Below are 26465 nucleotides of genomic sequence, written 5' to 3'. Positions count from 1 at the left end.
TTCTTGGCCATCTGCTACCAGTGCTATTTCTAATGTGTTGAACGACAAGCTATTTCCTCAAGCATCTCTGAAAAAGTATCTAACATAACATGGAGCATCTTGAATGAGGTCCATGCCAATAGTGAGTCATAAAACCTCACAAGGATTCTCTTTAGAAGTCCACATGGGGTTTATTCATATTTTAAAATTTCTCGCAATGAAGCAGAAGTTTATCAAGATTCTACTGACCACTATGAAAGCCCATTTGAAGAAACATGAGAACTCCTCAAAAGCCATTTTTGGACAACTTTATCCCAGTTGAGTTATTCATGTGTGGACAACACCTTTGCATGAGTGTCTTAATATTATCTCGTATGTAAAAGTGATAATTGTGATGTGTTAGGCCACAGAACCTTCCTCTACTTCAAAGCACTCTGGATCACAGCTAGCACACTCATTGCTGGGTCAAAGATGCATACTACTCCCTGAAGTCATAGGGGTTTGAATCACTAAGCAGGCTCCTTCACAGAAACTATCTATTCAAACTTCAGCACAAGGAGCTGAAAGAATTCCCTATTTTTAAATAGGGCACCAGAAAGGAGCTTTAACTGAATTTCCCTAAGGACTTCCACAGTACTTAGTCCTCTTTCTAGTCCTATTTCAGTTCTTTCAATATTTGTACAATTTATCATGATGGAGCTGAAAAAAACAACCCCAGCCAGGCTTCTGGCTCGTGGCAAGAGACAGTTTTGCTTGGCGTCTCAGGAAATGCTTGGTGTCATCTCTCTGGCTAGTGAAAACCAGCCCAAACATGCATAACAGTGTCCAGAACACTGCAGGTAGTTATTAAACAATAAAATCATCACAAAAGTAGATTTACTTCCACCAGAAGAGTTTGCCTATATATACCATGCACTGTAGTACTTCCTCCACAAGCCTTCCCACTACAGCATAAGGAGTAGCACAATCTATAGCAACACGCTGTACTCTGATGTTGACTTGTGTAACCTTCTGTTCCCATTCTCATACAAGCCCAGCAGTTCACAGTGCTACAGTGTGTTATTTGGGACATATATAAAATATGCATAAATATTTGACAAGGTCTGAGCAGACACAGAGCTCTCTGCATACATTTCAACTTTGTATTTGCTAATACTACAGATTAGAAACAGAACACAGAACTGCACCCTGCTCTTCCTGCCATATTTAGTATTTCATATCAAACCATACAGTGATGTGATTACATAGTACCTCCATTACAGATATTTTTTTTCTTATCGAGAAGTCAGCATTAGGATGGTATCAGAAAGACAATTATTTTCCCACTACAAAAGTCATCTCTTACATACAATGTAAGCAAATATAAATTGCATCTGTTAAAAAACCACATTCTGAGCAATGCAACCTAATATTTGCCCATTTTGTTAGTCCATTTAAAGAGGGTTAAAAATAAAAACTGTCTGGGAAAGTGGTACCACCTCTCAGAAAATGTATTTAAGGCAAAAGAGCCTGCTATGTAGACAACAGCTGGAAAATAGGAGTGAAAATACATGAGAAATCTGTGTCAAGGATCTGCAAAGAGTTACAAAGACTAGTGACACAAAAAGGTGGTGGCTGTTCTGTGAAAGCACATATTTATGGCTATTTTATGTGCTAGTGTTTAAAGATAAAAACAAGATATCTATAAAAAGAAAGTAGTGAGGGGCAGAAAATGGTTAGGAGTGACAAAGAAAATAATCACTGAAAACCAGAAACTTAAAGATATTAAAAGATTCAAGAAAGCAGACAAATATTTCATTGAGAGGAGACAACAGAAGGTGACCTTCAAGACTCATGTAAAGAGTGGCTGTGGGAGAGTAGAGACAAATCCAAAACTATTGACTCTGACAAGCTTGCCTCAGTGTCCTGCCAGGGGATTTGACCAGTTTAAAACTTATTTAAACAGATAAGGTGGAAAACCTGCCAATAGCAGGTATTACAGTATAATAGTATGGTACACAGTGCAATCTATCATCCAGCAAAATAAAGGAGATGCACATAATTCCAAAACTAGAACACACCTATGACCCTTTGGAATGGTGTCTAAGTCATAAATTCAAGAGTTCTTCAGCAGCACATGTCAAAGCCTGTGATCCCACATAGAGTGAAGATTTGGTCTGGGCAGATAAGGGAGTGCAAAACTCAATCTCAAACAGGCTTCACAGAAAATCCTGCAGCCATATGGGATTCAAACAGCAAAATGAGAATAGGCACCTAAAAAAGAGGTGGAATCATCCTTTTGAAAGAAGGGTTGCTATAGAAAAGTTACCTTTGGTTTTCACCCTATGGGACCAAGGGAAGGAAGCGCAAACCCACCCTTCCCATTCTCCAGAAGTGCCCTACATTCTACATTCCCAAGTACTCTGTAATGAGATGCTCCTCATTCCTCCTGGGCCCAGGCTGCTAGGCAAAATGAAACGAGAATAAGCTAACAGAGCTCGTCTCCTGGAATTTTAGCTTGCTGATTTTAGGTATGTTGGCTTGGGTTGAATGGGTAAGTCATGCTCACATAATCCTCTATAAGAAATATGATAAACCAAAGTTACTAAACAGGTTCCAGATATAACAGGAAGACAAGGCCGACAAAAAACATTAGGGAAAATATTTCTGCCAAGTTTTGAAATGGTTGATTTTGAACATCTGTTTTCTCAACAATTCCAAAAAATAAAGTCAAGACTTTCTGCTGACAGGATTCTTTTCAAATAGCCAAAGGAAGTTCAGAAGACAAATCAAAACTATGAAATAATATATGTGCTGTTTTACTTTTTTGTAGTCAAAATATAAAGTGCTGTGATGAAATAATACTGGTAGCTACACACCAAGGTAAAAAAGCAAGTCCCACATAGCCATCAGTACATGCTCACCTGCATCTGTAACACCACACAGACAACTGTAACAAGCCAAAAAATGGGCTACAAATATTATCACTCCAAGAGCAGGGACAATAATCACCCTGAAAACACAGATTCCTACAATTATATTTTAATAATAGAAGTTGTCTGTAACTGCATGACTACTTGACACTCAGAACAAGAAAAAAAAGGCATTGAGGTGTCACAGAACTAATCTTTTTCTAAGAGGAGAAAACCCCAAGCCTCCACTCATTGAGCTGATGACCTGTCACTACTTGAAGCCAGTATTTCGCAGAAAGTCCTTAGTCAAAGATAAATGCACACAGTGCACTCAGAGAACTTTAAAAAAAAGAAGCATTTTTTTATTTTCAAGTTTCTAAATACCCTCCACTCCTCCAACACATACACATTTGGCACCATTATGAACGAAATACTGCTGTATTCAAAAGACTAAATGGGTGAACACACAAACATATCTATCTTTTCCCTGCATATTGTGAATGCAGTTTTATTTCTTCTTCTATCTATGGATCTTGCAGAATTCCACAGTGCTGTTTCACTCCATCTTGTTTTATACTTTTCCAAGAGGATGCAGAATGGCTGGGTGAGGTGTCAGCACACATAGGATGCTCCAAGGTGCATTACTCTTTTATGATGTTCACTATCCCTTAACTCCATTTTCTCAGTGTTTACTTAAAGCCACTCTGCACTTGAGGAAAAGATGAACCCAGGAAAATAAGAGATGTGTGCAGGAGGAGTTCACTGATGAATACTTGGCAATATGAGCTCAGACAGCATCAGACTGACAAGACAGCTGGTTTGGACTTCCCAGTCCAAGCTTTCCCATAGGCTTTCCCAGTCTATTCCATACCTAAAGGACTGTGATGACAAAAGCATCCTCCTCCACCTGCAGCTGATCAAGAAAGATTGAGCTTTGTCCCCTAAATAAGAAATTACTGAATTGCATGAATGGCCTCCTGACTTCTGCAGCAAATTTTTAATAATTATGTCACATTATTTGGAAAAAGCTGAGCACATCTCCACAAATACTTTCCTGCTATATTCCAGTATTCTCCATTTTCTGCACTTTCTTGTCTTACACAAACCTCAACTGCTAGTCTCTCGCCTTAATACACAGGATCTCCACTGGAACCAGCTCTTGCATTCCCCTACATAATCAGGACCTCACATCATTTCAGGAGAAAATTAAACTGTAAGGCAACAGGAAAAAGCACATCAGTGCAAATACAGCAAATTTCTCAGCAACTGAATGCATACCAGAAAACCTCTGAAAAAAGTGCATTTGCCATTTTGAAAACTAAATATAAAATATGTGCTTCTAACTTGGTTTCCTCTTGAAACTGCTGTGCATGCAAAAGAGATCCATACTTTCAGGAAAACAACATATAAAATTCTTTTTACTGAATGGAAGGGAGGAAATATTTTTATTTCTATTTTTACTTCATGAGAGAAGAGACGTAAGCTATAATTCCTTTAAATTTGAAAGGGCAAAATACTGAAGATCCTGAGCCAAACACTTCACATTTACTGAAACCAATATCCTAAGAAATCCTGTATCCCAGGTAACCACTTTTCACAAAAGCTTCTAGAATTACAGCACAAATTAAAGAGTTAACATCTCATTTTACCAGGTGCTAGAATTCAGGCTTATAGCTCTTTTCTCCCAGGAAATGAAGTACCTACAGCTGCTTTTCAGCAAAAACTCCGTTAATTACCGAAGAATAAATGAACGCTTATTGTAAGACAGAGTGGCATCTAGCTTCTTTGGCCAAAACAATTATTTGTAACACAATGTTCTCTTAGAGATCAAACGTAGAGGGAATAATGAAGGCCATAGAGAAAGATGAAGGAACCCCAAGGAAATTGTATTCTTTTATAAATGTCCCATCTGTAAGCAGCACTGCTAAAGAACTTCTTGATTTAATTTGTATACAGTTCCCTCCAGACTTCTAGAAATTTCAGGTTTAATGATTAAATAATCATTCGGTGTAAAATTTACCAAGATAACAGCACAACTAGGAGATAGCAAAAATATTCTGGCTGAATGAACCACACTGAGTTGAATGAATCAGGCTGTTGAGGTACCCACTGCTGGTATGCTAAATAAAGCTATTCTAATTATAAAGAAATACAGAACAATAAAAAACAATAAAAATTGAAAGCTACAAGTATTGAAAATAAGCAGTGCCACGCTTAGAATACTGTGACAAATGAATTTGAAGGTACTACACTTGGTGTAAACACTTATAAATCAGCGTGGGATTTTTTATACTCCCAGGGGCCTTTCAGTGGGCCAACCTGTAAAGCAAAGGGAAAGTTATTTACAGCTAGTTGAAGCTCTCAAAGTTGCACAGTACACACAGGCCAGTGTATAGATGATTCAAGTCTGGTGAATATTTTCCATCTTATACATGCACAATGAGAAATCAATAATATGAAGAAACCGAAAAGTCTGGATAATAATGGAATATACAGAATGGTCATCACAATATGGTAAAGCTTCAGGAACTGCAAAGAGCCACATGCATAAAAGACAGAAATGCTATTGATTGTAGCTCTAAGCATGCTATTGGTGTTTGTATCCCAATGCCCCCAATATTAGAGGGACCAGAGTTCATTACTGCTTTATGGTAAAAAACCTTCTTCTTCTATGTAGGTAATTTGAAACTATTTTCACAGAAACAGGTTGGAAAAGACCTCTGAGATCATCAAGTCCAGCCTCTGACTGGTCACCACCTTGTCAACTACACCATAGCACCAAGTTCCATGTTCCCCCTTTTTTTGAACGCCTCCAGGGATGGTGACTCCACCACCTCCCTGAGCAGCCCATTCCAGTGTTTAATAAGCCATTCTGTGAAGAAATCCCTCCTGATGTCCAAACAAAACTGTGTCCACTGGCACAGCCTGAGGCCACGTCCTCTTTTCTTGTTGCTGGCTGCCTGGGAGAAGAGGCAGATCCCTTCCTGGCCACAGCCTCCTTCAGGCAGTTGTGAGAGTGATAAGGTCTCCCCTGAGCCCCCTTTTCTCCAGGCTGGACACCCCCAGCCCCCTCAGCTCCTCCCTCCCAGGACCTGTGCTCCAGACCCTTCCCCAGCTCCTTTGCCCTTCTCTGGACACACTCCAGCACCTGGAGTAGAGAGGGGCCCAACACTGAAAGCTGCTTAATATCTTAATGCTTACTATCTTGGTGTAAATTTGGTAAGCCAGCGGTACAAAGTGTCAGCACAGAAGCTTCATCCATTTTACAGGACTTGGAGCTCCATGAGCTCCACTGGTCTCATCTTAATCATGACAAGTGTGGAAAAACACTCTTGAGGAGTCACCTTAGGAACCCCATCCCAATCAGTTTTGTCCCAGAGATGCACAGATGGTGCTTGCCCCTGGCAGTGACCAAGAGGGTCAATGAAACTCAGACACCTGCACCAGGTGAGGCCTTGGTGGCTCTCTCTGCTCCACTCCTGTGACACACGGGCACTTGAGGCCTTCCCTTGCTGAATTATGGAGAACAGGGAATAGAGCATTCATCAGGATGCATCACTTTCTAATCAATGAAAATAGTTCTCATATGGATCAAAGATGGAATTTAAACTTCTCAAGTCTCACAGCAATGGACATAAATTATAAAGACATTTCTGCTTTAGACAAAAAGAACAGGATCCATCATGCAGAAGAAAATCTGCCTAAGCAGAAAGTGTTTCACTCTGCAGAGTGGCTGCAGGATCTGACACCTCTCTGAACCTGTAACAGCTTGTGCTGTAACCCACTCCTCCCTCAAGGACGAGGGAGGGTCAGGTATAGAGTCCCTGCAGGTCCTGCCTAGGGAAAATAATGTGAGATCTGCAGTAAGGAGGAGGATGTATGGAGACACTGTCAATAGTCACACAGAGTGTTGCCCAGAGAAAAACACAATAATTTATTGATGATAACAAAACTATCTAAAATAGGCATTACTTCCTACTGTAACACACCTAGTAAGAAACAGGCTTTTCATATTTTCTTTTATTCTTTCTCAAGAACAGTTTAAAAATAAAGTGTTTCTTATTATGCTGTCACCACTGAAAACCTAAGAAAAGGCTCAGTGTAAGAGAGAAGATAAAAAATCAGTGAATTGTTGATGAAATTTTAAGATCTTCCTCATCATATAAACCCATTCATAACTTCTCAGCAAAATATACTTACCTTTGAAAACTAAAATTTTTTTAAAATCAGTTATTAAAATTTATAAATATTGCAACAGGTTTCAGTGGGTACAGCAGAAGGGCCCCAGCATATTTTTAAGCCCTCATGAAGTTAAGTGTTTTTAACATAATTTACCCATAAGGGTGAAGCCTGGTAATGATTCTGTGACTCTTAAAGAATTAGAGACACCAGATAAAAGCACTGTACAGAGAGCATGGCAGCCTGTGGGACACAGAGAAGGGCAGATATACCAGAGATAAGACTTTTCTCCCTTGTGCTGGTGCATCTGTCCCCTCTAGTATCTCTGTTAGAAGGTAAAGAGACACAACAGACAGCTCCCAATACATGTCTGTGTCTGCCAACTAAAGGATCAATGACTCAACTGGAAAACAGAATAGTAACTCTTCATTGGACACAATCCTTCCCAAAAATAAGAGGACAACGCGAAGCCATGCCACTCCCAGTTGATTTTGTACAGAACACAAAATAAAAACGTAGGCTAAAACCCTCCAAAAGTTATGATGCTAAACATTTGGTGCTAGAGAAGGTGCACATGCACATCCCTGATGGCTGGTTACAAATTGCTCCCATTAATGCAGCCAGCCAGGGTTACATTATTGCTTTCCATTAAGCCACTTACGTACACTGTGCCCACCTGCACCACTGAGCAGTTTCACAGCCCAGTCATTAAAGTGTGCTGGTTTTACCCTCAGGAAGGAAGGACAGTGGTAGTTTTAACTTCGCAGTCACGAAACCAACACCAGGAAGAAAAACAGAGAAGTTTCACAAAAAGAAGTATTTGTTAAAAATGGCAGGTTGGGAAGTAAACACAGAGTTCCTGCTGGCAGCACTCGTATGATAAATGCACTAAGAAACACAGTGGTTGGGTGTGATTGCAACCAGTCTATAAATAGAGAAAATTCCAATTGCTCATATAAATAATGCTTTTGCAAATGATCCCTCTGTCGTGTGTTTTGATTAAAGAGCCCTGCATGAGAAGTGTGAAATGAATAGAAATGCCCCTGAAATTTGCTTCCTCTCTTGCACAATACAACCACTTGTGAACTCAGCCTCCACCCAACTGAGCACCTCCTTTCTCATTCAAATTGATGGGGCATATTTAGTGCTTGTAAAAAATAAGGCCTAGTCTGGAATACAAAGGTCTAAAAATTCATGATAGAAAAGGCAACTAACTCATGATGAGTCAATTATAACTTTTGGTGTAAAGGGGTTTTTTTCTACTTAATAATTCAACCTTAATGCAAAGCTTTTAATGATAAATTTTAAAGCTATTTTGTCACATATACAGTTCTTAAACTAAAAGTCACCCAGCATTGAAACTGATTTTGCTTCAGCTTTGAAAATGTCACAGATATTGAAAAAACTTCCTCCAGCTCCAAATAAGAATGACATTATGGTCAGAGGTGAACCACAAAATAGTGCATCCTAAGAATTATTTGCCAGAAATTTATGGATATGCCAGAATTTTGGGTATTACTGGCATTTTTAAGTAATCAAAATTATATAAGTCCAGTTACCTAAAGAATCATAGAATCATTAAGGTTGGAAAAGACCTCCAAGATCATCAAGTCAAACCTTTGACCTAATACCACCATACCCACTAAACATATCACAGTGCCCCACATCAATTCATTCTTTGAGCACTTACAGGGACTCCATCACTTCCCTGGGCAGCCTCTTCCAAGGCTTCACCACTCTTTAGGTGAATCCATTTTCCCCAATATCCAATGTATAACTCCCCTGGTGCAAGTGAAGGTAATTTCTCCTCATCATTTGTCACCTGGGAGGAGACATTGACCCACACCTGGCCACAGCCTCCTTTCAGGCAGTTGTAGAACCAGTAAGGTCTCCCCTGAGCTCCCTTTTCTCCAGGCTGAACACCCCCAGCTCCCTCAGCTGCTCCTTGCAGGGCTTGTGCTCCAGACCCTTCTCCAGCTGGGCTGCCCTTCCCTGGACTCCCTCCAGCACCTCCATGTCTTTCTTGTAGTGAGGGGCCCAAAACTGAACACTAGTGTGTGTCCTTGCCAGTGCCAAGTACAGGAGAAAAGAGCTTTTTAATGGAATAAAAACATTCTGTACCTTGATAAATGTTATTCTTTTTTTTGGTGAAAAGTCAGCACACTCTTGAAAAATTTGCAATTCAAACCAAGCATTTCAAACAAGTGCCAGTGCACTATATCACAATTTTGTTTCCCCCCCAGCTTGATGACCAAAATAAAAAATAAAAATTAAAAAATTATTTGGAAAATCATCATCACAACAACTGACAAAGAAAGCCAGTTGGCACCCCTGAGACTTTGCACAAGGTCTACTCAGAAAGAAAACATGTAAGAAATTCTACTTAGAAAGTCAGAATACATAAATGAATCATAGTATGTGACAAAATGGCTTATGGCTTTTAGACAAGTATACCATTACTTAGTGGGTTGTATCTACTGTCATGCATTTTTTCCAAATTAATACTGTTTTAAACAAAATCATGAACATCATGTTCCACTTAAAGCATCTCTCTACACCAACAGTTACACACTATATTTTTACCTGGTTTAAAAAGCTGGAAAACATAAACCATAAGGTTGTGTGCCATTCAATTAATTGCTTTATATGCAAATTTCTCAGGACAGCTTTTTGTTCTACATTAGGTGACAGTAGTATTCCATTGTTGTGGGGGCCAGAGCATTTACATGAATTAAATTATCCCTGCTTTTAACTTTAAATCTACATTTTCTTGACCATTCCCCAGTCAAGTTCTGTGCAGAAGGTTTTAAGCAACTGGCTCAGAGTCAGGTGAGAGGATACCATGAGCTGCAGATCACATCAGCAGGTACAGAGCGTTAGCATGGAGATACACATAGCTAACACCTGTGTCAGACTGCAGCAAAGCAGCCTCTCATGGCAGGCAGTCTTTGTCTCTCCTTCATGCAGCACAGCTTCTGTATCATCACATGTCTCAATCTTCCCTCCCTTTCAGGGCAGGTTTTGTGCAGGGATGGGATGTGCACAGTGCAGGCAGTGAGGGTGTCTCACCCAACCAGCTCTGCTGCTGGGCACTTGGTGGTAGGCGTACCACAACGGATCTGAATCCCACTAAATTGTTCTTTTTGACTGCATCAAGCACAGCCTTCCTACTCCTGTCTCCCAGGCCTTGCTAACCCAGTGTATCAGCTATTGTCACACTGTGCTGCTCCTGCCTCTGCTTTGCTACTGTGACAGCTGCGTGACCGCAGCTCTCCAACAGTACTTTAGTATTTTTTGCAGGTGGACTGTGTTTCTTGAACTGACCCATAAGAACTGTACCACTTGCCCTTCCTCATCCTTGCAACAGACCAATTTCCTGGATGGCATATTAAAGAAGCCAACTGTGCAGGTCTAACAAGCCGCACACACATTGGGATGAGCAATGGGGCACTCCATACTTGTTCTTCCTACACGGTTTGACTTCCACAGCCAAGAAATTCAATTAACAAATTGTACAGTCTTCACCAACACGCAATAACATATTCATGTCATTGGGCACTACTGAACCACAATGACAATTTAGATTCTCTGCTGTAATTACTCACGAACAAACTGATCCCAGGAGCACACCTCAAGAAGATCTTTTAGATTAGGATCTCATCTTTTCCAGTGTAATTATGCCACACAGTAGGCGTAAGTATTTCTCTTTTTCCTTCTTAGCTATTTCACATTTGAAACATTCCTCCACATTAATCATGAAAAATATGATTGATTCTGTGATATGCCTAAAAATCCTACAGAACAGTAGGTAAGCATTATATAGGGAGACATATAATGTCTCCCTATATGATGTACATACATTCTGCTGTGTTCTTTATAAATACACACACATTTTTGTCTGCTGTTGGCTGCTTTTTTGACTTCTTCTATTTGAGCCTAAATCTCAAAGTCGTGATGGCTGGCATTCCCCAGGAACTTATTCCCAAATGGACAGCATAAATGAGGCAGTTTTTTCAAATAAAGAACAAGATTAGTGCTTATTTTCTCAGTAAGGAAAATGCCTGAAAAAATTAAATTGTGTCCTACGAAACCATCCTTGATATTCGTATATTACTATGATGATATATTGCTATATGTAATATATTGTTATGATGGGATAGACCAAAAAAATGAACAAAAGAGTACATGTACCCAGCTCTGGACCTAAGAGAATAGGGGTGAAAGTAGTCCCCAAATCAACACTACCCAAAAAAAAAAGTCTCTTTCTCTTGCTCACTGGCAAGGATATAAGAGACTTGAAAGTAATTATTATTTAGGACTTCTCCCTTTCAGTGTTCCAAGTCCCCAGCTCAGAGAGCACAGTTTTGTTACAGTACTGCTCCAATCAGAAGCTGTATTTCCAAAGCTCAGACTGTGATAGCAGGAGAGAAAAGGCTGACAAGTGGGCGTTGAATTTGTGTCTTAAAAGATGCACTCATCACTTACTAGATGCACGCAAAACAATGTTAAGCATATAAGCTCCCAATTTTGTTGCAGTGTGTAGATGATGTTCAGAGTGAAAGACGGTTTCAAAGACTGACGGAAGCTTTGATGGGGGTTCCTCCTCTGTGACTGGTTATTTGAAAGTGAATCTCCACATTTTCATTATTTTCTTGTGTATCTAGAGGGGAAAGAGCTAGTGTTTCCATGCAATCTCAGGTTTAAGAAAACTAAACAAGGCTTTAACATTTCCATTTAGTATTTCCTCTGACAAGTTCATTTTTCTTTATTTTCTCAATGAGAACTCTTTCCTATTCTATGTAATAAATATATACAATTTTCCTCATGAAAGGATTGTGGCATTGTAGCAAAGAAAAATTGTAGCAATTTTTCATTCTGGCATGCTCATTATAATTCTTCACAATAATTGTGAAGACACCACAAATCAATCTTTTTCACTTTCACACAAAACTGTTATTAGAACCAGAAAAGGAATTATTCACCTTAGCCCCTTAAGGATGCATTCACATTAATAGAACAAATACTGTAATTTCATTTTGAACAACTTGCTATGTAAAACATGTGTTGTCTTACTCATCTTTTATCCTTCAGAATAAATCTTCTGTAGCATGAAGGTCAAACCACATGAAGTCACAGATGGAATGGAATTGTTTTGGAAAACTGGTAAGCAGATACAACAGCCTACAGATTCATGCTCTATCAGTTACAGTGGAGGGACCATATCTCCCTAATCTAATACAAGTGTGGAAGATCAATATAGCACAGCAGCCAAAGAGGAGATCATCATAGACACAGATACTGAAATATTTTAGAGAAAAAAGTTCAGAACTAATTAATAATGACTATCAATACACACCTGCTCTAAATTTATTTTTAAATCCTTCCTCTTTCCTTCAGCAACATGGATACATTCTCATTCAAAAAAAAACAAACAACACCATTACTTTATTTGTTTCAAAATCATGAGTTACGAGCATCCTGATAAAAGCATTGGAAGATTATTAACTTCTCTGATCATGTGTTATTGGGATCTCTGAGATTATCAATAATGAAAGCAAACTTAGAAGCAGGTTAAAACAGAACACACAGTATGACTGTTGAGGTTTAAGAATTTAGTGCTCCCACTGAGACTCTCCAAACCAATGTGGCAGTCACTCATTTCTCTTCCCCCTGCAGTAGGCCGGAGAGGAGAACTGGAGGCAAAAAAGGTAAAGATCATGGGTTGAGAGTAGAGCAATTTACTGGAAAGAGAAAAAAGATAAGGAAAGAAAAGTAACAGCAACAATATTAATAAAAAAGTGTGTAAAAAAGAGCGAGTGAATCACATGCCAAAAGTGCTCAGCATGGAGCTCAACTTGACCACAGTTGCCCTGACCATTGCCTTCGGCTCCAAATCCAAGCGCTCCCTCCAGCTCAGAACCGGCATTATACGACCACTCTCTCTGGCTCAGAACTGGCCTTATCCAACCATTGCCTCCAGCTCAGAACCGGAACTATCCAAGCGCTCCCTCCAGCTCAGAACCAGCATTATCCAACCGCTCCCTCTGCTTGGATCTGGCGTTATCTGACTATTGCCTCCAGCTCAGAGCCAGCATTATCCAACCGCTCCCTCCAGCTCAGAACCAGCATTATCAACCACTCCATCGAGCTCAGAACTGGCATTATCCAAGTGCTCTCTCTGGCTTGGAACCAGCGTTATCCAAGCGCTCTCTCTGGCTCAGAACCAGCACTATCCAAGCACTCCCTCCAGCTCAGAACAGATCCACCACACCGCTGCCTCCCCCACACTCACTCACCCGGACCAGGCTCCAGCCCAGTCCTTGGCACAGTCCCAAGCAGGACCATTCCCAAACAGTGCTATGGATGAGGCCACGCTGCTGGATGCAGGCAGGGCTGATGTACAAACACACCTTCCCATACCCATCTTAGGTACCAGTTACATACAAAAATCAATTTATAAGTATTGGTCAATCAGTCTGACAACTTGATACCTTGCTAGGTTGTCTGAGCTCTTCCTCAAACAGGCTGGGCAACAGTGCCTAAAGACAAACTTGATTTGTGTTTCAGCACCAATCTTTGGTTTATGTTTCATATGTCTGAAACAAGACCAGCCCAAATAGCTGAAAAAACTGCAATGATTAATTTTATTGATACAAAACCATGCTCATAATGCTTTTCAAAGGTTAAGACAGCAGGAAAAACTACAATTTCCCATAAAGAGGGATACACAGTAATTTGTGAACTCAAAACACAACTCCCCTATTTTCTAAAGAAACAGTTGCTAACTAGCTTTACCAACTTGTGCAATTTAAAAATGATTACTCTGCACATTTTATCAGTTTATAAAGGCAGTCAAGAAATATGTGGTTGCAAAGACATCTAAACAAACACAGAAATACAGTTGAAACTTCAATAAATCATCTAAACCATCTAAATCATCTATGCAGTGCTGCAGTATGAATTACACCTCTATTCCTTCAAGAAAAGGTGTTACCTTTCTTTAAAACTTCTGAGATAACACAATTCCTGTGCAGTTTAGTCCATTGCTTTACTAAGTATTTAGTCCAAGAGTTTTCCTCAAGACATAGCGTAAATATTTGTGTGTGTAAAAACTAGGCAAATCACTATTTGTTTACTTCCTTCATTCCCTGCCACCTCCTTGGGACAAATATTGAGAGCCCTCTCTACAGCAACCTATCACAGAGCACAAGGCTTATGTGCTTATTCCCACATCTCACTCTTCCCCTTTCCTTGCCTTTTTTCCTCCCTTCCTCCACCAGCTCAAACTTTGCCCTGTAGTATGCATCTACAAAATCTCTTCTTCTTTTATTAAGCCTTAATGGCAAAACCAGCTTAAACACAGCTGTATCTAAAACCTGGCATCACATTGATTTGCAACAGTTTGCCTATTTCTGTAACTCAGCTCCATCAAAGGGCTCTGAAAAATTCATATTCAACTCGGCTCATCATATATACAAGAAAACACTTTGATACAACCTACTAGAATCTATGCTTCAGGTTTTGTAGTTTTAAAAGAAGAACAAATGAAAGTTGAATATGAACCACTTTAAAACTCCCTGAATTAATGCAGATAGCCTAAATTTTGTTTTCTTTTGAACAAGAATACTACTGTCCAACTCTACACTGTAGTATGGAAGAGCTTTTGTGTACATGCAATGCAACTGAGAGAAGAAAAAGTTTCATGGGCAGAATCTGTCACTAGAACAGCCAAAAAAACTGAACCTGGAAGGAGGCAGAAGAGCTTCTAAGCACACAGGCTCTTCTTCAAATCTGCATCAAAAGCAACAAATCTCAAGGTAACAACAAGTTACCTTGTTGTTTAACATCCCCAGTTTAACATCATGATGTTATTTATCAAATGTTCTGAATGAAAACAGTGGTTAGGAGTGGAGGCAAATGTTCACGTTCTTTACGCATCTCTAGGCCTATGTAAACACTTCATTTTTCTACAGGAACTTTTCTCAAATTTCCAGAAAGCATAAGAGGAAACGAGCAAATTAAACTCCTGTTTCTGTGACTGTCTCATTTGCAGAGGAAGTGCACAGTAAATAGTCTATGCAAGAAGAACTAAATAAAGGAAGCTGGATCAATTAATTATGGATTGCACGGCAAACAGCCTTTATCACTAACTTTGCACAGACCCAGAAGTGTTGTGGGGCAGATCACTGAGATCAGTTCTTCATTCCCAAGAGCCAGCAGTGCCCTGGGAGCCAGGAGGGCCAAGCATGTCCTGGGGGCATCAGGCACAGCATCAGCAGCTGGGCAAGGGAGGGGATTGTCCTGCTCTGCTCTGGGGCAGCCTTACTCCCAGTGCTGGGGGCAGCTTTGGGTGCCTCAACACAAAGATCTAAAGATCTACATTATTCCAAAGGGGAGCTATGAAGATGGTGAAGGAGAAAGCCAAGGAGTGGGTGAGCTCACTTGACTTATTCAGCCTGGAGGAGACTGAGGGGAGACTTCACAGCTCTCTCCAGCTTCCTAACAAGGGGAAGGGGAGGGGCAGCCACTGATCTCTTCATTCTGGTGACCACTAACAGGATCCAAAGGATCAGCATGAACCTGTGCCAGGGAAGTTTAGGTTGGACATTAGGAAAACTTTCTGCACCCACGGGTGGTTGGGCACTGGAACAGGTGCCCCAGGGAAATGACCACAGCACCAGATGTGATGGAGTTCAAAAAGCATTTGGACAATGCTGTTGGGCACATGGTGTGACTCCTGGGGTCTCCTGTGCTGGAACAGGAGTTGTGATTTCCTGCCAGTTTAGGATATTCTATGACATATGTGCTTTAAGCAGGACCAGGAGCAGACTGAAGCACAGCATTCTCCCTGATCCAGTGGCTCTAAGGTGCCTGCAGCTCAGTGCACCACACCCTTGTTGTTATTCAGCAAAGGACTTGAGTGTTACAGTGATGGTAATTGTAAGAAGGACCCTGACAAGGCACAATATGCTTTCTTTACTGTACTCTGTTCATGCAATGTAGATACAGTCTCAAATTCTGACAGCACCTTTTCTTCTGGTTTTCCTCACCATGACAATGGCAGCCTTAGTGCTTAACTGAGTTTTAGTGTTAGATATCACTGTATGTCAGCTGTGTCCTTGCTTCTCTCAGGAATGTGACATATTGGACATTTCAAATTTGGGATTAACTACACGTGGGTAATGAACAAAGGTGAATCCAACATCACTTGAATTCAGTTTGGGGAATATTCATCACTCAGAAGAAGGAGAACCAGTGATTCTTCTTGAAGAACTGGAATTATTGGTTCATCAATAAAGGTCTTCATTCTTCTTCTGTCACTTGATATGCTTCCACAACACTGCATCCTACCTGAGCATTTCAAAGGGGACTTTACAGTTATTTAATTCCACACCATTATTTTTTGGTACAATCACAGCTTCTGCCTTACTCTATAAAAGGGAATAGCACTTCATTTCAGTGTGCTGCCTTTCTCTGACAATTTTTAATATGCCACAGGAAAGTGGGTGCCAATCTTTTTAAGAAAAACTCAATATAGTTGAGTTGATTGAAAATCACAAGTGAAATATTGTTCCTAGGAACATTTTCTATTCTTGGCTAGTAATGTCGATTTGCTCTTCCTAAATACTAGTTTATATTTAACCATTTGATTTTTGATATCACCTATGCTCTTCCATAATTTCAGGAAGCAATTAGCCATTCTTTCACTAAAAGGACTCCTGTAGTCTAAATGCAGTAAAATTCACCATGTTACTTAAGTACATTGCCATGCTTCCTGCAGGAATTATTAAATTGAAAAGTAGCAGTGATATATATAAATGTTACTCTGGCCATGACTAATCCAGTCCACACAATGGTTCAGGATGCTGCAGACCAAAACTCTCATTTTGTCACTTTCTTCCTAATGGCAACTTACACAAAGAAGAATAAATTGTTCTGGCAAACTTGCTCCCAGATTTCCCCCAGTATGACGCTGCACAGAACCTCCCACATCCTGTCTGAAGGACAAAGGGGTGCCCTTCATGCTCCCCTTTTTTCCCACACCCAAGTCTCTTGATTGCCTCAACAGTTGTTTTCCTTTCTCTTCATCTTAGTGCCACCAGATTTGAAAATAAAAACAAGGATTAACTACTTGCAGCTGTCTCATTGTTCATTCTAGCTCTATAAAGTATTTTTAATCTCCTCTTCTTACTAAACTCCTCTTGTTAAGAGTGTGATATCTATTATTCTTTGTGCACAGCCTAGAACAATGGAGTGCATTATTAATCAGCCCATGAGTAGCTGTCACCAGCACTAAAAGTGTATTTTATGTACAGAGCCCACACTGCATATATACACATACATATGAATAAACACACATCAGAGATATCTAATTAGGGAGCTCAATAAATTTTAAGAAGTGGAATTCCAGAACAGCTAATTTATCCTAGCTTATTTCTGCTTTTTTTCCTCTACATACCAATGACAGTTCATTAATACATTCTCAGCATGTTAACAGGAACAGCTGTTAAATAATAAATGCTGGGCTGTATTATTTTCAGTAGGTGCTTCAGCAATTAAGCTCTGGGTGCCTAATTTCTAGCTCAGTTAGGAAAAATAACTATATCTTATGCAACCAAGCAAAATACTAGGCATTACCCAAAGAGTAACAGCAACATCAAAATACCCATTGTAGAGAATTGCTGTTCTCTGTGAGGAAATGTTGGAAACTTAATGCAAATCAACACACCAGAACCTCCTGTATTTCTGCTTTATTTAAACCAACCCACCCTCAGGCAGCACAGCTCCTAGGTCTGTGCAGGAGAAGTAGAGAGAACCTCTGGGCATGACAAAAAGGCACCCTGAAGTCACACACTCCCAGAATCAGCCTGCAATATCATTAATCACATGCAACATGAAACCACATTCTAGAGCTAGCTCTCCTAATATTCACCACTAGCTTGGAGAAATATTCACCAGAAGAAAATCTTCAAAAGCAGTCAAGAATCTACAATATTGCACATTTCAAATTTTAAAATAGCTCTTAGCCAAACAGCCTAAAATTAGGAGAAGTTCATATTTGAGGAAAAAAACCCTACATTTCATTTGGTCTGCCTACATAATACATATGGCATTTCCTAAACATGAGAACCAGCTTTGACTACAGAAGGTGGTTAAGCTACCAAGCATAAAAAATCCCCAAACCCAACAGCTACTATCTACCTTTTCACCTTGCAAGGTGTCTTGATTGTCTTAATCTACAGACAACTGTTCAATTAAAAACAAAGGATTTTAAAACATGGTTAGGACTGCAAACATCCCTGTGAAATGTTTATATTATCAGCATAGTCTGATTTATGTATTTAATTTTATATTTTAACAATCAATTTTCTAAAATGTACTGTACTTCTCCAACAGTCATTTATCATTTAAGAAGAAAAGTAAGAACCATCACCTTTCACAGGCTTTCTTGTTTGAAAAAATAGAATTTTTAACTATTAAAGCTACCACTAACTTAATAAAATAGTACACATGGTGGACTGCAGCATTTCCTTGTTCTAGTATGAAATGTATTCACATGATTTACATCTTATTTACTACACTACCTGACTCATTACTCTGAATAAGGTAACTGTTCTATCTCTCACAACAAGACCAAAATACATGAAATATTAGTTCCCCACCGAAATTATCTCCCCAATAAATGCACAAAAATTTCAGACTTATAGCATGCTTTTAGTTTCCTTTTAAAAATAAATGTTAATTTAATATTAAATAAACATTAAGAATAACTGATTGGGGGGCTTTTTGTGTGCAAGTATTAGCTTTTCAAACAATCAAACTCTCTGAATGCAAAAGCTTATCACACATCTGTTAGAAGGGCTGCATTCATTACTGTCAGCTGTCAATCAGTCACAGTAGAACCCTCCTTAAAACATGAAATGTGATTTGCATGGAGCCCTGCTCGCTGTTGCTGAGCACCAGTTGACAAATCATCCCTTTGATTTCAAGCTACAGTACCTTATGAAGTATTATCATAACTTAAAGCATCAGAATGTTTGGAATTAATTACATTTTCTTTCTTTGTGCCACCTATGTGAAGGTGGTCAGGCACTGGCACAGGTTGGCTGTGGATGTGGATGTCTCATCCGTGGAAATGTCCAAGGCCAGGCAGGACAGGCTCTGAGGAACCTGGGATAGTTGAAGGTGTCCCTGCCCATGGCAGGGGGTTGGAACTGGGTGATCTTTGAGGTTCTTTCCAACCCAAACCATTGTGTTATTGTATTATATTGCACCAATAGAATGCAAACCTCCTTTGCCATGCACCAATCCTGCAAACCTCCTTTTTCCTCTGCAGTTCCTCAGTAATCGTGAGTATCTTCACTACTATTTTTACATTGACAAGGGACTTCTTGACTGAGGTTGTAACAACCAAAACTAGAAGTCTAGATAGAATTACTGCATTATAAAATACATTTATTAAAAATGACCTGAAGTTGAAAACAAAGAGCATTTTATACTGGATATGGCATACTGAAATGACTAGGAATAGCTCACATCTCCTGCTCTCCTGACTCCTATGAGTCAGCCATGAGTCTCATTACATTTCATGGTGACTTTTATGCCACATTTTCAGATTCATAGTACTTCAAACAAGTAAGATCCAGATTCTGGGGCTCACAATTCAGAAAAAAAAGCCCTCAAAAACTAAGCCTAAAGGACACAACATAGCAGAACAATAAGGAAAGGGCAAGAATATTAACTTATAATGATACATAATGTGGAGGACATGTAATGGAAATAACTTGAAGAGTCCTCTGAACCAGCAGGACCTTGCACAAACCAGCACCAGGCAAGGCAGGTGCACACCCAACACAACCACACAGCACCACCAAGGGAACAGTGCTTCCAGACCCAATGTGCCAGCTCTGCACAGCACAGCAACACAGCATGCACACAGACCAGACTGGCTTTGGAAACACTGAGATTTCCAACACAGCTGAACATTTCTTCATGCATAGCTGATCACAAAACTGCAGTTTCAGGCTGTCTGTGGGGTAAGCAAGGTAACCCTGCTGACATCCAGATTACATTCAGTTCTTGCTTTCAGCCTTCAGATCTGCTAGAACTGAAATTATTTTCTTTAAGGAGGAGGGGAGGTTAAAAAAAAAGCTTAGGTTTTTAATAAATTCCACAGCAACAAGAAGGGCTTGTGCAAGTTCTGTGACCTGAAACCTTGGCTACATTTTTCAGTGAGGCAGGTAACAATTTAGAGGTCAGCCCAAGTCTGACATCTTTAAAGAACTTTGACAAATATCATATTACATTTTACAGTACAATCAGTGTCAGCTTAGTGTTTCAGCTATTATGTAGACAAATGGAATTCCATTCAGCCTACCTGATGCACGTCTGGTGAATCGGTTTACCGCTGGAGCTGAAAGAAAAAAACATTTTGATTATTTTTGTAGTAGTCTAACTTGCTTTAAACATAACAATGTTATACTTCATTCCAAGTGTGGCAACTACAAACACCAGATAAGCATTATTTTTGTATGTTTTTAAGAACCCATTCATATTCACTTTAACTTTTAAGTAGCTTTGCAAGAGATGGTACATAGTAACTAAAAAGCTTTCGAGACCATTTTCAGCTTTCTAGGAGTTACTGTTACTTACTGCTGATCATGAGTGGATCTGAAACATTTAGATCTGCATCTCCATTATTTATGGAGCACACCGAAATCGGCATCTTGCAAACAATAATGCAAGCAGGGTATGGAAAAAAATTTACTTAATTTGTACAAAATATACCTATTGGAAATCAGGCACTAAAGATACTCCTATAGAGAAAAAGATCAATTTGTAATCCCATTAAAAGATCAACTTTTGCTTTGACTAACCTTTAAAACTCCTTAGGTAAGTCAATAACACTGCCAACCCCCACCAGAGCCCCAGTGCAAATGTTTCATAGTGCCATCCTGGCACATCTCCAACTGCATGCTGCAAACATTTGCAATCAGGCTCCTGTCTTGTTTCCAACTGGGAGAGACTGCAAAACACAACTTAACACATGGCTTTGCCTCCATTTCATTTCTAGGTTTACCGGCTCCTTCATGAGTTACTAGAGATAAAATAGATAAATAGCTTTATGTTTTGCCTTCCAAATACAAGCTTTAGACTTCTAATTAGTAAAAACCACTGGTCTTGAACTATACTTTCATGTGATGTATTAACTGCTGGAATAAAGAGCAAGAAGAAAATCTGAATGACCTAATTTCAAATGTGGGCAGCAGCCACATTAAAAATGTATGCCCTTACAGTGCTTATTAATATTCAACCTTAAAAACTGCTCTTCATGTTTACACTGAACTAAAAAATGAAAAATATGAACCTTTTTATTTTAACCCACTGAATTTTACATGGGAGTTATGCATCATGTCTTGAACACCTAAGCCAAGAGATAAAATTGCTGAGAAAAAAGAAGAGACAGTAACAACAGCCAGAGATGCAAACTGACTTGTTATTCCTTTGGGGACGAAAAACCAGAGCAAAGCTACAATTTCTGAACCACAGCCACAGATGGTTTATACCAGCACACACGGGAGTGACAGGTCCAAGTGGCAAAAAAATACACTGGGAAACCCAACTACAGAGGTTTGGAGTGCTAGTCACAAGGAAGGAAATAATAAGGTTATTATTTGGTTAATAAGCTGTTACAACCCCCAAACACATATATAGGTGAGCACAAGAGTAACATAACCAGCAAAGTTATTCTGAAACATGAATTCTAATTCCCCCGAACAATTTTTTGTTTAAATAAAAAGACAAAAAATGTAGACACATTTTTATCAAAACAGACAGCATATTTTATGCAACTGCTGTTTTGTAATATGGGGGCTGTTTGATTCCTCAGAACTGTTTATTTTGTCACTACTGTTCTGGGCCAAATTCATTTTAGGACATCAGTCATGACTGTCACCATCAGATGGCTGAGTTGTTTCCTCAGGCAAGTAAATTTGCAGCAGGTCTCAGCAGATGTGTTCATATTAAAAAGAAAAATTGGAATCTGACATATTTCTAACAGGAAAGCATAAAATAATGTTTTGCTCCCATTCAGAAGCTTTCCCCAAACTCAGGGAGGGCTTTGGCTGTCAGTTCCGTACATAATCTGTAGATATGAAGATTTAACTCCTCTAGACAGCTACCTCAGCACATCAAAAAAAAAAAAAAAAGGAACATGTAGCACAGAACTAAGATAATTTGAAACAAGTTACTGGGATTAGCAAAGAAAAAGGTTCTTTTTCAGCTACATAATTCTAAATTCACTCTTTTATTTGGCTGCAAGAAGCTTAGTTTATTGTGCAACAGATTTTACAAATTATTTACTGTTAGGGAAAAAAAAAAAGCAAGAATGTCAGAACCTTGATCAGCAATTATTTTTGAGCTTATGTGAATAATCAGTGTTTCAGCAGCAACCAGACAAAGCCTTCCTGCCCAGACTGGGATTTCATGGAGGTCATCCAAATGTGTTACTGGGAGATTTAAAAACAGGGCCCATAGTTCTTTGTTATGGAGCAAGTTGAACTACTCTCTATTTTTCTGGTAGCAAATCACAATATATTTCTGTTGTCCAGCAAGGTGGAAGCATTAGCATACAAGAAAGTCTCAGATAATAATCAGCCCTACAGGAATTTAGGTGTTTTCAGTACAAAGTAGATGAGTGAGTGGTCAACCAGGTCATGTCTGGCAGGGTAAGCATAGTAAGGTGGGCAAAAGAAAGTATAAGATGTATTTTTCTTGAGGCATAAAACAAATACTAAATTATCTTTCAAACATGTCAGAAGAGGAAAGTCTTGTCTCAGAAACAAATGGATGAATCAATGGCAGAAATATTCAATGAGGGATATTAAATGCTCCTCCTGGAGCAACACAGCATCAAGAACAGCAGAGAGATTCCCAGGGAAGAAACACTAATTCTGCCTGTGATTACCACCTTCCCTGGATATCTGTTTTTAGCCCCATCCTCACTGAGACCTGAGCTGGGCTGACTCTCAGGTTTGGACTGAGATGACTGTCCTGATTCACACAGCTCAAGTGGAAATGGTACCCAGAGGGATGCCAGGAGACAGCCTTGGCATCCAGGCTGAATTATGAGGGCAGCTTTGAAATCCCACTCACAGGACACAGGAATACTGTACTCAAATCCACAGGTGCAAGCCCTGAGCTACACACATAGGAGTGGTGCTTAGCATTGTGCTTTCCACCCTGCTGCTGCTCCAGCTGCTTCCCAACGCTCTGCTCTCCTCTCAGCCAAGTGCACACACAGGTTCTCAGGGCTCTCAGAGCAGGCACAGCAGAGAGCAGCTGGCTCTGTGCTCTGCAGGCTGCCCAAGGCTGCTCCCCACAATGGGAAGCCCAGGCAGCCTCGTGGGAGGGCTGCCCCATCCCAGACCCCAGGCCAGATGCAGCAATGCTGACGCAGGCAGCAGCTCACAGCTCTGCCATTCCTGCAGGAGCAAACGTGGGAAGGGAATGAGGCAATGCCCACGTGGCTACTGAAGGTAACACCACAGCAAAAATATACTTCATCCTAAAGGTTACAGTCACATCATGCTGAGGGCTGGTTGTTCAAAATTATTCAATTCTAACAAACTACTTGCTAGAAAAACAACTCAGTAACTCGAGTGCCACACACATCCCCACAAACCTGTGCAAAAACAGAAGGAACAAAACTCATGGATTGCAAAACCTCACCCTTGTAAAAGGCAGGATTTTTCCCAATAAAAGGCATATACAGACATACCGATAAATTCAGAATATGTCCAGTGACATTTACTATTTTTTACAGTATCAGAAAGAGTGCTGCATCACAATAAATAATGTACAGCTATGCACAGAGAATCTTGTTTACAAGCATGATGTCACTCCACCATTGAACGTGACTCTTCATGTTCTACTTTGTTTCAACAAAAATCTATTACAAACTTCACAGGGGAAAATTATCAGGGGGTGGGGTGAGTGTGTATGAGAGAGAAATGACAGAGGTCTGTATCCTGATAAGTTTTGATTAAATTACCATTTGAAAGTGCACAAACTTACATGACATATTCCAGTAGTTAGATTCTTAGCACTACATAAGAGAGAATTCCACAATTTGTCACTTGTTAGCAACTGAAATTCATGTTTGAAAATCCTTGCTCAGAGAACTGTATGGAAGTACAGCTTCCGAAATATTTTGGCAATACAGATCAAGCAAGTAAATATAAATAATTGGTAAATGATCAAGAGCAGCATAACTTTGTAAGTAGATGAGGAAATTGGAGTCTGTGGGGTGGTTTGTAGAGAATCAAGACTAAGATAATGCTGTGAAAGGATCCTAACTGGGCATCCTCTAGATGGCTAACCTGTTCTGATAGCCTGACCTGTCTCTTTTTGCAAACTCACAATTTAAATGGTTTTGCTTCAGAAACTGCCAGAGATTCTCGTGCCATTAATGTCACTTGGAATAAGAATTTAGAGACATCACAGACATTAGATGTGCAGCCTTGCTAAGAAGTCAGGGACTGTAAGCCTGGGGTTCAAGAAGAGACTGGTAAGGACACGCCTGAGCACTCTCTGACAGCCAGGGCTGTAACCTGGTGCTTCCTGCAGGTCTGCAAACCACAGCAAAGACACATCCCCAGGTGTGCTGCAGAGAGCAGGGAACCCCAAACCAGGGTGAGCACACCCCACTCCCTGCAGCTGCCCTGGGGGACAACAGGACACTGATCACTCCCCTGCCACACTTAGAGCAACTCAAGGTGATGCTCTTTTAGAGAAAAACACACAAAGCCAAAATGCCTGCTCACAGTGACAAAGGCTGGCAGGGGATTAGTGATTAATCTTCAGTGTCAGCAAAAATTAGAACACTTTCCATAAGCCTCACTTTGAATTAGACACTGCAATTTCTTCATATGGCAAAGGACGCAACCCCCTTAAAAAAAACCAAAACTAATAAATTAAAAAACCTCAAAAATTAAACTAAGCTATCACATGTTTAAAATCTTCAATTTAGCACCTCATAGCCTCCCAGAGCCCATCCTTACTTATAAAGCAGGAATACTGCTAATGTAGCTTAATGGATAGACAAACATCCACACCATAATGTGTCTTCCATGTGTGGAAAGTGCAAGTGCTCCAGGTGAGCTTAGGAAACAAATGTCATATCCAAATCATTCCTTTTTTTCTATTCCATTTGGGGCAAAACTGTGTTAAAGCTCTCAAGGACACCACTGAGGTCAGTGGGTCAAACCTAGCCCACATTTGAACAACAGGCTGAGAACCTGCTCTCAACACACACTCTGATTTTATTCCATTTAACTCTACTGTTTTCAGTAGAGTTATTCTTGATTTACCTATGGTCCTTTCGTCACATACATCAAAATCCTAGGCTGAATTTTAACTGATGAGGATCATGGGCAGTATATGTTCCACCTTTTCAGTTCCAAGCTTACCTATTTCTCAAAGGTCTCAACTTTCAAGAAATTTTGAATTATCCTTATTGCAATGTTACACTAACTTATATTCACTTGTCTTCTTTCACAAACAGATGATTAATTAGAATGACCTAATCAGAACAAAGGCAAATCAAATCTAAATGAATGCCTCTCTAAAATACATGCTTTAGTCAGATTCATGTTTTTATGTCCCAAATGGAGGAAATAGAGTTAACTCCACATTACCCAGTGATAGGCTGGGACACCATGGATAATAACAGTCATTTGGAGCCCTTCTAATTTTCCTCCATCACAGGAAACTTTCATTTTAGTTCAGGATTAATCCAGGTAGAATGGTTGTTTCAGAGGCTGAGACCAACATAAGACAACACAGTTATGTTAATGCACCTTCACACTGTAAGACCTCACAAAATCTCAAGGAAAGCATGACAAACTCACTGACAGTTTGAAGAAATGACTCTGACAAAGGGTTGCCAGGTCTATGGAGAATGGTTCTTGTCTTTTCTCTGTGAAAGGCTATGACATCTGTGAGGCATGAGAAGAAGGGATGAGCACAGCAAATACACAGCTATTATCTGGAAGACAAACAGTCCTGGCAGTACAGTAGTTAGAGCACAGCTTTCAAAATATTTGTATTTCAATTTCTGGAAATTTAACAGCAATGGTAATAGTTCAATGATGAAATACATGAGTTATGTTTTATTATTTCCCTCACCAAATAAGTCAGTCTCAGAAGAGGATTTTTTTAATTATTAAAAGCAAAATGGAAGAACAGCAGCACATAGGTTTGGCCTTAACACAAAGAGAAAAAGTTAAATCACAGCCACAGGTGTTTCCTGTATGTACCAGTCAGCCAAAGAACCTGACAGGTTAGACAACACTGACACCAAATTTCCCAATATACAAATCTTAACATTTCAAGAATGTCTGAAGCCCACTCCAA

General features: G+C 39.8%; 1 protein-coding gene across 1 annotated transcript in view; it reads right to left on the bottom strand.

Moving 5' to 3' along the window:
* PRKAR2B (protein kinase cAMP-dependent type II regulatory subunit beta) overlaps positions 1 to 26465 on the bottom strand; it is a 75655-nt gene that overhangs the window by 24819 nt on the left and 24371 nt on the right. The window contains exon 2 of the mRNA XM_054277849.1: positions 20428 to 20463. Within this exon, the coding sequence (XP_054133824.1) occupies positions 20428 to 20463 (36 nt within the window). The remainder of the gene's footprint in view (positions 1 to 20427; positions 20464 to 26465) is intronic.

Source organism: Melozone crissalis, unplaced genomic scaffold (genome assembly GCF_028551555.1).
Source record: "Melozone crissalis strain CALT ecotype California unplaced genomic scaffold, PUWL_Pcris_2 ptg000004l_1, whole genome shotgun sequence".
In the NCBI taxonomy this organism is placed as follows: domain Eukaryota; kingdom Metazoa; phylum Chordata; class Aves; order Passeriformes; family Passerellidae; genus Melozone; species Melozone crissalis.
This window is presented reverse-complemented; position numbering and strand designations above follow the sequence as displayed.